The following is a 14781-nucleotide window of genomic DNA, read 5'->3' as shown; positions in this document are numbered from 1 at the left end:
CATCCACAAACTGATGGACAGTCTGAGCGTACGATACAGATTTTGGAAGATATGCTTCGAGCGTGTGCCCTAGATTGGAAGGGAAATTGGGATGAGTACTTATATTTGGTGGAGTTTGCCTATAATAATAGTTGGCATGCTAGTATCCGTATGGCGCCATTTGAGATGCTTTATGGTCGAAAGTGTAGAGCGCCAGTTTGTTGGAATGAAACGGGAGAGAAACTGATTGAAGGACCTGAGTTGGTTAGAGTGACTAATGAAAAGGTCACTATAGCTACGAATAGAATGAAGGAAGCCCAATCGAGACAGAAAGTGTATGCCGATAAACACCGACGTTCGTTAGAGTTTGTTGTGGGTGATAAGGTGTTTTTAAAGGTGTCACCTTGGAAGGGTATACGACGTTTTGGTTTGAAAGGAAAGCTCAGTCCTCGTTATATTGGACCGTTTGAGATATTAGATCGAGTTGGTGAAGTATCTTATCGTTTAGCATTACCGCCACAGTTATCTCATGTTCATAACGTATTTCACGTATCTCAGTTGCGGGGTTACAACTATCATCCATTGCACGTGGTGCAATATCCTTTTTCTGAAATTCGAGCTGATCTTTCTTATGTTGAGGAGCCCGAAGCTATTATAGAACGCGAGGAGAGAGTAACTCGTAAAAGCTCCACCCCTTTCATTAAAGTTCAATGGAAAAATCATTCTACTAGCGAGGCCACTTGGGAACTCGAGGAAACCATGCGGGCCGAGCACCCTCATTTGTTTGCTAATTGGTGCGTTTCTATTCTATAACTTCTTTCAATTTCGAGGACGAAATTTTTTTTAAGTAGGTGGAGTTGTAATATCCTATAAAACTAAAACAATTTAAAACTTATAATTTGTATTTAATCATTCTTACAAATTAAAATAAATAAAATATTATAAGATTTAAAACATAAGTAATTAGTGGTAGATTAGTTAACTAGTAAAATTTTATAACTTCTAATGCTAAGAACGTGAGCCGTGAACTTTAATGTATACAAACTTAAATTGTATCATGTTAGAATTAAGTTAATTAGGATTAACAATTGCTAGTCAATTTTTTTGTACTAAAATTCAAGCTAAATGCAATATTAAATAAGGAATATCAACCTACTGATGGAATTTGTTTGGACTAATAATTATTAAATGGAATGAGGAGAGTCTCATGAGGTTATATCTCATAAACATCATCATAAGTATCATTCGTTGGACTTTATTTCACCATTTCTTCTCCAACTTGATGTTCATACTACACCACAATTTACCATAATTTTAAGAAGAAAAGAATATAGAGATTCAAAGAAGAACACAAAATATTTGCGGGTCTAGCTTTGGTCCTAACACACAAACACATTTTAGAGGTAACTACTAATCAACATCTTTGTTATTGATGTATAATTTGTTGATTGTTTTTTTTACTTGCTAGTTTAAATTTACCACATATCACATGAATTATTATAGGGATGAGATGTTAAGATTGTGAGTATAAAATTGGCACCTTTTGTGAATATAAATCTTAAACAAATGGTAGTTATATCTAGTAATGGAGTATCAAAATTTTAGCATGATTGAATTAAAATATACAAATTTAATGGTACTGACCACTATCAAATTGTAGTCAAATTTTATGTAGTATTATATGCTTTGTAAAATAATAATATGGGTACTTACAAAATTATAACTAATGGGCATTTACGTTTAGCCATGGAAGTCGTACAGTAGGTTGAATAAAATTAAATGGCATATGTCACTAGTATAATTAATCTACTAAATAATAATTTGGAAAATAAATGTCATAGTAATATGGTAATATAAACTAAACCGGTAGTATAAAACTCATGAAACCATTTAGATAGAGATAAACACTTAGGAATTATATGGTAACACTAATTAAATAAAGGATATTACATACTCCCTATTTGAATGCGTTTTGTACTCATACGTGTGTATTCATTAGATTTGGCTCGGTGATCGTCTCCTTTGGTGGTATTTTGTTGTCCTTGGAATCTCGTCATTCAATTAAGGTACGGATATTCTAGGTGGTTCTAGGATCGCTTCGGTAAATCTTTCCTCTCAAAACTTTGTTTCGAATTGTGTAAATATTATGGTATGACATGCTTGTTCAAAATTTGTGTTTATTTGTCTTTGAAATGTATTATAGTTTCCTCATGTATGATGTACTAACGATTTTGGATGTTTGTTGTTTGAGGAATCATAATACTTTTGGTATTTGGAAATTGTGTCAAAACCGTGTCTTAAAACCTCAACCAAAACAGTCCAGAATTCAGCCCAAAAGTCAGCTCAGAAACTGTCGCGAAAAGCACTGAAAGTGTCGCTAAATAGCCTGAAAGTGTCGCTAAACACCCTGAAACTGTCGCGAATGTGCTGTCTGGAAACTGTCACGAATTCAGCTCCATAAACAGCCCCGTACAGCCCGAAAACAGCCCCAAAAAGGTGGGAAACGTCCCGGTAAAGAACGTGTGTGTATGTGACGAGTGGTACGGTGATTCGTATCGAGTGTCCCTCATTCCACGTGGCTTTACATGTCCCGTTTAGTCCCGTGTAAGTTGTTAATATGTAAAGGGCTAAAGTATTATGTAACATGACTCGTTTCAAAAGTTAGACCGAATGGTTGGGATTGACACGTGATTTTAAAATAATACGACATACAATGTTATATACATTTAAGTGTTTGGTCAAGCGTAAAATATTTAAGTCAACTCGTTAATTCTTTTTAAAACATATTTTCAAGTCCGTTAGCCACTTTAAAAGTATTTGAACATTTATAATTAATAAGACGGTTAAACGGTTTCTTAAAATATGGCTAAGAGTAACCTATCCATGGAGGTCCCGTGGGCGCATTATTGTGACACCGATAATGTGGCATCGACCGTAGCGGTGTATTTGTTTATATCTACGGCGTCTCCTTTTGATTACCCGGTAGTTGGTATGAGCTCTTAATTATTATATTTTGATAGGAGGCGTATGGATCGATCCTAGGATTTTGTTTTGACGGTGTACGTTCATCGTAGTGTCATACGAAACGTCACCGATATGGATGATTAGTGGAGTAGCTACCCTATGATTTCATTTTGATACTTTGTACATATTTGTTTTGACTCTTAGTGCATTATTTTATGAAATTTGCATCATGACATATGGTATTGTGGATCTATACATATTCGCACTTTGTTTTGCAACTAAGTTATTTTGAAAATAAGTTTGTTTTGAAATTAAATTTTGCATGTCATACTATACTCTGTTATTCATTATATCCATTCACTGGGCTTTGGCTCAGTCGTATTCTTTGTTTTCCTTCTTATACGACAGGTAATCAAGGGGGCGTCGGGAACGAGGGAAGAGTGTAGAGTGGGTGAACTTAGCACCTTGCCTTAGAGATTTCCTTCAAGATTTAGTAGCTTATTTTGGTTTAGTAGTACTTTTGAATAAGTTTGTCAACTTTGGTTTGAACTATGGTTTGAATTCGAATAAGAATAACGCTCATTTATCTTTTAAGTTACCTTTATTTATATGTATCGGCATTCGTAAGATTAGGGTCTTTACAAGCTACTTCTATTCCCAAAGGCGCATCTAACATTTTAATAGGCAACTTCAACTTATCACAAAAGCCTAAGGACATAAAAGAACGATTCTCTCCGAAATCAAACAACACAGCTCGCAAGGAAATAACCAAGAACATACCGGTAATGACATCATCGGTAGTAGTTGCGGCGTCTACCGTCATCTAAAATGCCCTTTCCTCTGCTGTTGGGGGGTTCTTTCTCTTCTGCCCAGTAGTAGAAGCAGAAGATCTCCCAGAAGTTACTGACCTTGCCCCTGACCCTGCCCCAGACCTGGCTGCTGACGCAGATGGACAATTTGCTGATCTATGCCCCTCCTGATGACAATTCCAAAAAACATGGCTTTAAAAGAACAAGTTGTTGCTTCATGACCTAACATTCCACATTTCAAACACCTTCTATTCATTAGAGAACATGGGCCGACATGAGTAGACTTACAAATATTACACCAACCGGACTGATTAGAACCCGATCCTCTCATACCAGACTTACTCTTATGTTTAAACCTACCTGACTTTTTACCACAAAATCCTGATTGCTTACTTGACTGCTGAATAGACTGACCACCTATTTGACCTTCTGATTTTCCCCCAATTGATTCACCCTTCGAACTTTCTCTTTTTGCTGCCATAATATCACCTTCGGTAATCTTGGTCATCTCATGAACTTGCGCTAAAGTTGTTGCAAATCTCGCAACTGTTCTATACTCCGGCTTAATCACCCGCATAAAATGCTGGATTTATCCTTTTTAGTTGGTACCCACTGATGGACGAACCTCAACTTAGATGTAAAATCTATGAAAACCTCATCAATCGTCATATTTTTTGTCATCTTCATACTAAGAAACTCTATTTTCATAAAGTTTTCGTTAAAAAAAAGACTAGAATAGAATATTACTCCGTAATTTTGAATATATGTTAGGTCACTACTAGAAAAATGATTTTTCCGGACAGAGTATTTCCGGACGACAGAAGTCATCCGCAAAAAGCCACAAACTGACAAAATTTTCTGCTTTTTCTGTTTGCTTTTTCCTAAATGTTGACCAGCTTTTCCCAGACGACCCAATGTCGTCCGGAAAAATAGACAGCAATTATTGTACTGGCAAAAATTGGCACAAAAAAAAGAAAGTTTCCCGCATTTTTTTTCCGGACGATATGTCGTCTGGAATACTTTTAGGGACGATATATCGTCTGGAATCCTTTTAGGGACGACCAGTCAATCTGCCTACTTATACTCCATCCTCAACACATATCCAACACATATCTAACAGCATATATCCACTTAAACTGCATTATCACACTTCCAAACTCAAAATGGTGACCCTTTCGCCGATGATTGTCTTAATCGAAGTGTATTACGGAAATGAATTCCGTAATGAAATGCAACTTTACGATTATACGCGTGGTTCAAAAGCTACGTTCAAAAACATTGCCGTTCGTGACGTTGGCTTAGAGGAGCTTTTAACCTTTTTGAAAGAAAATATTCCATTCGAACACACGAACGTCTTGTTTTATGAAGATGAATGTGTTCCGGAATTGTCCGCCACATATCCTCGTACCGACGATCAGTGAAACGGTATAAAAGAAACCCTGAGTTGGCGTTCTGATCGCATTTCTCTTTATTTAGTTTTGGAAGACGAAAAAACTTTTTTAACTTTCCGTTAAGTTAGTTAGTTAACTTGGATATTATTTGTATCGTTTGTATTTGTGTATCGTTTGTATTTGAATCGTTTGTATTTGTGTATCGTTTGTATTCGTATCGTTTGTATTAGTTATGTTGAATGAAATTGTTATGTTGTTATCATTTTTTTTGAATGAAAACGGATTTTAAGTAGATAAATCGATTATTATATATAAAGAGCAATATTTAAGTAAAGAAACGAATTTTTTTGAATTAAACACAACAAGCGACAAACATTAAATTAATATAATACAAATTTACCGAATTAAACACACTTCAACGATAGGTAAAGTACTTATCAGACGTCGTCCTACATATCCTTCAAGCACACGACTAAAATTAAACACACTTACTAAATTTAAACACACTTACTGAATTAAACACACTTCAAGCACACGACTACAAAGTTACTGGTATTGAAACACACTAATAACGACGATGAGGATGATTACGAGCATCCGATTTAGTGGACGAACTTTCAAAACCTGAGCTCGATGCTGCCGATGTTTCAGAAATGAAGGACCGGTCGATAGGTAACGTGGTTATCGGACGTCGTCCTACCAGACCTTCAACCATACCAATACTAGTAAATACACGGTTCAGAAATGCTCCGTACGAAAGATGAGGTCTTGTTTCTGCATAACGAAGTTGATTCATTCGGGAAGCGACCAAATGAGTAATATTTACTTGGATGTTGTGAGCTATGCACCAGTGAAGACATGCTTCAGTCATTGACAATCGAGTGACGTTTGGTTCGCGGTGGTACATCTTACTCCTAATAATTGCATTTCTTATAGCAATATTTCCCGGACGAAGATATTCGACAAGGATGCCTAAAAGTTCTACGGTTCTGAATGGAACCGCAGTACGACACACAAGTATGGTCATGTCATATTTTGGAATATCCTGAGGAAGAGCTTCGAGGTCTTCACAAGGAAAATAGATAATTTTACCTTCAAATGGTACGCTCAATAGCATACCAAATTGTTCAAGAGTATACCCGCTATATATATGCGTTTCTTATATACAATCTTCTAATATATCTATTATTTTTTTCGTAGAATTTCTTTAAAATTGAACCTTGGCTAGAATCGGATAAAGAACAACTAGTCCGAGCTGCTGTTAACAAGATAGCGGGGAATAGATGGAAAAACAGAAAAAGTGAACAACAAGGTTAATTCAAAAAATCCGAAGCCAATATCCTAATGATATTGATTTTGTTCGTTCCCACCCCCACCGGACGTTGAAGCCGAACTCTGGAATCCTTTTGTTGAATTGATGCTTAACGAAGAATACCAAAAGCGTTGTGAGCAAAATTCAAAAAACCGGTCTAAAGTCCAATACCACAGTTTGCATGGAAGCAAATAAATAGTTAAACATTTGGTAAATTACTTAAACCTCCTTGTTTTTAATGTTTTACATAAATGATAAAATGTTAGAAAATATGTTATTTGATTTATATACATTTAAGTTATTTTGTGTGTGTTTGTAGAACGAGAATAAGATAAGGCACCCGGAACCTTTCGGTCCTATCAAAAATTACAAGCTCTTGCACAAACCCAAGGACGGAACCGGGTGGACTAAGGATTTCAAACCAAAACAGCACTACGTAAGTAATAAATTTTCATAGATTTTGATGTACTACTTATAAATATAAATATAAGTCAAATGGTATATATATATATAAGTCCCGAAACGTGTATATATATATATATATATACACACACGTATATATATACGTATATACTTATATATATACATTTCGGGACTTACATATATATACGTTTCGGGACTTATATATATATATATATATATATATATATATATATATATATATATATATATATATATATATATATATATATATATATTAATATTTGTTTAACCTTGTAGACAAGAATGAAGGAATTGCTAAAAGAACAACCGGGAAGAGACGAGACCGATATCATGGAAGAAGTTTTGGGTGATCGAACTAGACACCAACGCGGAGTGGGGCCAAAGTTACCAAAATCGGCAAGTAATTCCGCATCTTCATCTTCTACCGGTCGGAGTAGACAACCACCAATGGAGCCAACTACACGGCAAGTCAAATTGAACAAATCTTTCGTTTTAATAATCTTGTAGTCCCTCCCGATATTCAACCAAATTTTGGGTATACTACTGGTACTTCCAATTACAATACTCCGCGCCCGAGCCGTAACAATGATGAAGATTTGTATGATGATGGATTTGGCGATTTGTAATTTGTTTGGTGTGTTTGAAGACAATTATGCTTTTGTTGGGTGTTTTTCCGGTTGTTTGAAGACAATTATGTTAAGTTTATGTTTTGTAAATGATATTAGTTGATTTGGTAGTTTTTCTGAATTTTAAAATGTATGGATAATTATTGTCGCGTTTGGAGACTTTTTTTAATGTTATTGTGGTATTTTGTGAAACTATAATCTTATTTATGTAGCAGGTTTGGATATTTGAAATGTGTCATATCGAATACGGCTGGAAACAGCAGAAACAAATACGTCCGGAAACAGCATAATCCTTTCCGGACGACTTGTCGTCCGGGAATGGTCGTCCAGGATTATTTTATTTTTCTGTTATCAATTATTAATTATTAATAAAGATATAATATTATTTTAATCCAAAATCTTTCGGGACGATATATCGTCTTCATAAGTCGTCCGAAAATATCGTCCACAAAAGCTAGCGTTGAAAGTCAATGTGGGCCCCACCCTCCGTCTGGAAAAAAAATGCCGTCCCGAAAAACTTTCGGGACGAACCTTTCTGGACGACACATTCCGGACGATGTGCCATCCGGGAAGACTTTCTGGGACGACTAGTTGTCCGGATTTATCGTCCGGAAAAATCATTTTTCCAGTAGTGCGTGTACCACTTGATCTTCGCAGTTAACTTGGTCCCATATATTCTTCACTCTTGAATAACTTTACAGACTTATTTTCGTTGTTAGATAATGTATAAGTTGTCAAGTTGAAAACTTTCAATTTGCATAATGTAACATCGTACATAGTATGGAGTACTGTTTTACGAGTATTTGTTAATTGATTTGACTTTGGACTCTAACACATGGCGACCCCGATGGAAGTGGGGTTTACATCACCAAAGTAAACGACGACTTTATCAACCAAACATTTTTATTGAGATTGTAATTGATTTTTAATTTCTATATATGACTTGCGATTACAATACAATTAGCAATATCACAAACTAAACAAAAGATGGCTGAACACCAACACTACAGTCACCCACACTTGCTCAAATTCCACAAATTTGGTTTAGAAGGTGCAACAATCACTTGTACAGGCTGCAATTTTCCTTGTACCGACGACAACCCACTCTACTCATGTTGCACTTGCAAATTCTACCTTCACGAACAATGCTTCGATGCAGCACGAATGTTGATCCATTCGTTACACCCTGCCCACCCGCTCACGTTGTTCCCGTATCCAACTTACAAATCCGGTTCCTTCATTTGCAACTTGTGTAATAAAAGTGGTTCTGGCTTTTGTTTTGGTTGTACCACTTGTGATTTTGATCTCCACATCCATTGCGCTAATAATAATAATAATGAGACAGCCCTTGCACCTAATATAATCAAAATAAAAGCACACCCTAACCACCCTTTACATTATCTCTCGAAACCTCCTACTCATGATGACAAAGGTTCACGTACGTGTGACGTGTGTGGTACTGGATGCGAATCCGATATTCCAACATACCGTTGGGCTATTTGTGATTACGATGCACATTTGGGGTGCGTTAGTTTGCCTGAAACGGGCAAACGACAAGATCATCCACACGAACTTAAACTACTTCATGTGAATCCATTCGAAACGTTTGAATGTGATGTTTGTAGAGGCACGATTTTGCAAAATCATTGTATGTACCTTTGTAAGTCGGGTTGTGATTATGGTATGCACGTTAAGTGTGTGTTGGCTAAGGTAACGGAGAAAGCACCAATGAATGATATGCAGTTTCAAGTCGACATGTTTGAGCTACAGAATCACATGAAAATGAATCAAATGATGATTGATACCATGAGTGGGTACAAATATTATGAACACTTCCGTTGATAGTTAATCAAACGATACATGATCAATATTGTATTGAACTTGTTTCAAGTTTTCTCGATTATTACTTGTACGTTTTCATTTATCTGTGTCGTTATTGATCTTCTGTACCTTGTCAACGTATACTGAAATAATTTCAAATGGTTTTTAATAAAATAAAGGTTAATTAATTTGGTTTGCATGACCTATTAATTTAAGAGTAAACAAGAACGCATGAATTTTGAGATGATTTTTTCACTAATTTATGTTTTCTATATATATATATATATATATATATATATATATATATATATATATATATATATATATATATATATATATATATATAGTTGTAATCACTTGCATCCATAAATTTGCTTGAAAACAAAGGGACCAATGAGAACGCGACATGTGGCGCGAAAATCACATGTGATTAAAAAAAAAAAAAATTTCAAAAATTTTTTTTTTAATTTTTTTTCGAAACTTTTTTTTCCCGAATTTTTTTTTTCGAATTTTTTTTTTAAAAATCACATGTGATTATGCATGTCAATCACATGTGATTGTAAACCCAATCACATGTGATTGTGCATGGCAAATCCAATCACATGTGATTGTACAATTCAATCACATGTGATTGTGCAGGTAAATCACATGTGATTGTAAAAAAAAAATTTAAAAAATTTTTTTTTTTTTTAATTTCAAAAAAAAAATTTTAAATTTTTTTTTTTCAAAAAAAAAAATTTTAAATTTTTTTTTTCAATCACATGTGATTTTCGCGACACATGTCGCACTCTCATTGGTCCCTTGAATCTCAACTTAATTAATGGACTCAAATGAATATTCCTATATATATATATATATATATATATATATATATATATAGGGCTAAAAAATCCAGAGTTGGTCGTAAAAGGTCGGTATAGTTGTAGTTGACTTTAATAAGATGGGAGATGAGTTAATGAATGTATCATATATATCATATATCATATATCATATATAAAGTATAATAAGTGCTAGTCGATAGAAAAGTGATAAGCAAGTTAATTATAGTTTGGTAGTTATTGAAGTTAAACAAAATTGCAATGATGGAGCTTCCATATTTATAAAAGGAAACCAACAAATTCCATTAACAAAGGTTGTTTAAAGGCAAACCAACTAATCAAAATTAGGGTTATTAACCAAAATGTTTATTTTTTTTTTAACAAAATATAACAATATACTCAAAAGAATACTATTGCAAAAACGCCATCGCAACTCGCAATGTGGTCTCCCATAGGTGGTTTGTCCCAACATTTTTTGAAATTCGACATCGAAGAGCGTCAATTTTACCAGTTTTCATTTGTTTTGACTAATAAATGTACTTTGATCGCTCATAACTTGCTATAGAACATTCTAATTTATGATTTGTTTAATTATCCACTATTATTGACTAAAACCAAACAAATCCCCTCAATCAATTTGAACTACATCATCCAACTTGAAAATCACACTTTTGTATATAAATTGCAGATCATAATATGCAGTCAATTTTTAGATAAAATTGGGGCTTCGCTTTTAGTTAAAACATATAGTTCTCTAAAAAATATGCCATTAAAAAAACGATGGCTAATATGAGCTACAGATCAAAAGATATCACGATTTGAAATTTTATGATCATGCTCAGTTTAGGCCAGACGCAAGACCACCTTGCGACCCGTCATTCGCAAGGTGGTCTTGCGACCAGTTACTTTAATTGTTTTCGTAATTTGACCTAATTCTCAAATTACCTCGTATTCAATTGAATGATCGATTACTTGATTATTCAGTCATCTGTTCAGTTCTCTGTTTGATTCTGATCATATTCTTGTGTTCAATTTTATAATTTCTAAGAGTTTGATAACCTAATTCTTGATTTTGACGAATACGACTGGCTGAACAAACAACACTTCAGCAGAACTGAAGGCGATGAATTCAATTCATGATCCTCTATATATTGCAAGTTCTGATCATCCTGGAATGGTTTTAACAAATACTTCTTTCAATGGGAGTACTTTCTTTGGATGGAGCCGAACTATCAAAATGGCCTTAGGTGCCAAGATGAAATTAGGTTCAAAGATGGATCTAATCTAAAACCATCTGTCACTGATGAGACGTATCAGAGGTAGACAAGGTGTGACTACATGGTTACTTGTCTGATCTTAAATTTAATGGTTGCAGAATTGTCATAGGCTTTCCTATACACACAGTAAGCTTTTGAACTTTAGAAAGAAATTACAGAACGTTATGGTCAGAATAATGGACCATTGGTGTATCAACTAGAGAGGGAATTAAGTAATATCGTACAAGGTAATCTCACAATTGCTTCATATTTTAACAAAATGAAGAGGTATTGGGATGAGTTACACAATTTCAATAGAATACCTACATATTCTTGTGGTAAAATAAGAGAATGCAGTTGTGGTATTGCTGAAAAATTTCTTGGAATTGAAAATCGTTCTAAGCTGATGCAATTTTTTGATGAAGCTGAATGATGGTTATGAATCTGTTAGGAGCCAAATTCTTTCCATGGATCCATTGCCAATTGTTAATAAGGCATACTGTTGGTCCCGATAAACAACTAGAAGTATTGTAGATGTGGGTGAATACAATTTCTTTTGTTAATTAAAATGATTTAACAGTTAAGCATGTAATTAAACAAATGATTAAACCAGAGTCAATGTAATTTATAACGTTATTCTTTTATTGAAATAATCTCAAAGAATCACGGTTATCTTTAAGCGGAATAGATAACTGGTTGATGCAGATTACACTTATATAGCTTTCGAACTTCTGATGTTTATACAAGGATTGGACTCTATCGATTTAATACCCAAGCACTAAATATTACAATAGTAGAATTCAACTATTTATAGAGATCATGATAACCGTGTAAATAGTCTATTGTCCGTTGGTACAAAGGATATTTGTACTTTAACCGACAACCGTGTCAGTGAGCACATGACTCCTTTTTTTCTTCGGTAGCTATTTGCAGGAACACCCTAAGATGGACTTGAATAAACAAATAGAATGTTGGGTTTCCTAGGTGTTGACAAAGTGTTAACCATGAACTGCCCATAGGTTAACCTTTTGCTTCGATGAAATGAACTGTCACGTTGGCTAGTCAAACATTTTAATATTTTATCTCAAAGCCGGGTTGAAAAACTAATTAGCTTATTCAAGTTTCCTTGATTTTGTACTATATTCTTTAATATACATTTGTTGGTGAGTGTCCTCGAATCAAGAAAAATGAGCACTTGTATGTATGTTGGGATGGCAATGGCCAGCCGATCCAGCGGATACTCACCCGATCCACTCACTTAGTGATGGATATGGATTAACCTAAATGAATATGGATACGGATATGGATGAACATAAATGGATGTAGATATGGATATGGATAAAAAGTTTCATCCATAGATATATCCATTAGCACTCGAAATACATATTTAAATGCATAAATATAAATATATGCTTACATATTTATTATTACAAATGCACTATCGTTCGATTTACATTTTGTTTTCAACATTTTAATGAGATAACTATGATATATTACAACAAAACGTATATCTAACAAAATAAACGAACAAATTACATATCTAATTTTTCATAATCTATGTTTAATAGTAAAATCAACAAATATGGTATATCTACGACAAACATTACACATTCTTGTGGATATATTTTGATTATGTCATGTTATATATATTTTTTCTATACTACATTTTTGCTTTCATTGCATTTTTGGAAATATTATAACTTATAACATCTTTTTAATATCTAATGGATATTCATTAACCTGATTCATCCGGTGGATATAGATATGGATGGATGAACAACAATTAAATGGATATGAATATGAATATTGATGAACAAAAATTAAATAGATATAGATATGAATACGGAATCATCCTATCCATATCCGATCCATTGTCATCCCTACTTGTATGAGGTAGTTAACATGATGAACAAATAAATCAGCTGAACAAAATTAATTTGTTGAGATAGGTAGAAATATGCATCAATGCATCATTGATTAATTTATTTTCATTCACTGATATGATTAAGTTACATGAATTAAAATGATTGATAACAATTATACATAATCATTAGCAGCCATAATAATCAGAAAACATCTTATTTATTGCTGAAACTTTGATACGGGGCGAGAAATTACACAATAAACGTACTCGTAACTAACTTAACAGAACGTGATCAAGTAATTCGCATCTCGACAGGTATAAGTACTCGTCGGATCATCGAAAGCGTAGCTATAAGACGTAGGGCAAGCATTCTTAAAATACTGAGAGTAATTTGTCGGTTTGCATACGTCAGGATTTTGAAACTGGCCAGTGCAACAATATTCAGGTGATCGAAAAGCAGTACATCCACTCTTGCACGCCACAATTTCTCCACCGTCACCTCTCACTTGCAAATTATACGGACAATTTTTGTTTAAGTCAGCGTCACATCTAATACTTCTGCAAACGCCCGTATCATCATACGGGAATATGGATATGGGCACGTTGAAACCGTCCACAAGACTTACGTCATAGAAATCAAGTGGGCCATCGAGGGTGAACTCGGCTAACGAAGCTGGCGGCTCTCCGCCAGCTCCGTTGCAGTAAAGACCATTTCCACAGTCTCCGGTTGTGCATGCTCCCTCACCGTTATCATTGAATGTGCAACCGTTTCGAGCCCAGATGCGGCCTGACCAACCTTGTGGAGCGGTTATGTTTATTGATTCTTGAGCTTTAAGTTCAAGACCGCCTTCCATTAGTAGTGGTTGCCCGCCGTTAGGTTGAATTGCGGGCCATATGGTCTTTTCACATCTATTTTGGAATGTAAAAACTGCTGCATCAATACCTGTAATAAAAATTTCATGAAGTAATGGCTTAATTAAGATAGTGTTACAAGATTAAGGACCCGAATAGTTATGATTATTACCGAAAGAAGATAGAAGTAAAGCCATAGAGAGTTGTAGAAACATCATTGTGATAGTATTGTGATCCAATTTGTATAATATTTTAGGGTATAAATAATAAGTAGGGTGCACATATTCGCCTAAAACACAAAGATTGCCCATCTGCACTCTTTAAGCTTTGCTGTTTTATCGCATTCCTACTCTTTTGTGTGTGTTTTCTTTATTTAGTTAATTTTCCATTTTTCAAACTAAAGAAACTTATATTGTTCTTGTATTCTTTTGGAGTCATATCTAAGACTGATTGTAATCGAGCGTTAGTCAGATGATGTGTAGCTGTTTGACGAAAAGTGACGCCCCTAACCCGGCGTCACTATCTAACGGACAGTGGCGTTAGTCACTTTCTTAACTGAAAAAAAAGTGGCTTTTGTTTTTGTTTTACCAATCAAATTTTAACAAAGATTTATACTCCGTGTATATTGTTAACTTATTTTTCCCC

At 34.5% G+C, this 14781-nt stretch overlaps 2 protein-coding genes across 2 annotated transcripts; one reads left to right on the top strand and one right to left on the bottom strand.

Moving 5' to 3' along the window:
* Positions 1–8512: 8512 nt before the first annotated feature.
* Positions 8513–9367, top strand: LOC139854289 (protein VACUOLELESS GAMETOPHYTES-like). The gene has a single exon (XM_071843602.1). The coding sequence runs from the start codon at positions 8513–8515 to the stop codon at positions 9365–9367; it is 855 nt and encodes a 284-aa protein (XP_071699703.1).
* A 4195-nt stretch (positions 9368–13562) lies between these two features.
* On the bottom strand, positions 13563–14447 carry LOC139854288 (thaumatin-like protein). The gene is made up of 2 exons (XM_071843601.1): positions 14418–14447; positions 13563–14255 (listed from the first exon to the last, which is right to left on the bottom strand). Exons 1-2 carry the CDS (start codon positions 14445–14447, stop codon positions 13563–13565), a joined length of 723 nt encoding a protein of 240 aa, XP_071699702.1.
* Between the last annotated feature and the right edge of the window lie 334 nt (positions 14448–14781).

This window comes from Rutidosis leptorrhynchoides, chromosome 6 (genome assembly GCF_046630445.1).
Source record: "Rutidosis leptorrhynchoides isolate AG116_Rl617_1_P2 chromosome 6, CSIRO_AGI_Rlap_v1, whole genome shotgun sequence".
Taxonomy (NCBI): domain Eukaryota; kingdom Viridiplantae; phylum Streptophyta; class Magnoliopsida; order Asterales; family Asteraceae; genus Rutidosis; species Rutidosis leptorrhynchoides.
The sequence above is the reverse complement of the archived record's forward strand: the minus strand, read 5'-3'. Positions and strand labels throughout refer to the sequence as shown.

What these genes read in the sequence shown, in the direction of transcription:
- LOC139854289 (XM_071843602.1), top strand. Translation starts at nt 8,513, where the DNA reads ATGGCTGAACACCAACACTACAGTCACCCACACTTGCTCAAATTCCAC.
- LOC139854288 (XM_071843601.1), bottom strand. Translation starts at nt 14,447, where the DNA reads ATGGGCAATCTTTGTGTTTTAGGCGAATAT. An exon ending in TTTGTGTTTTAGGCGAATAT is followed by an intron (nt 14,256 to 14,417) that starts GTGCACCCTACT and finishes ATCTTAATTAAG; the next exon opens with CCATTACTTCATGAAATTTT.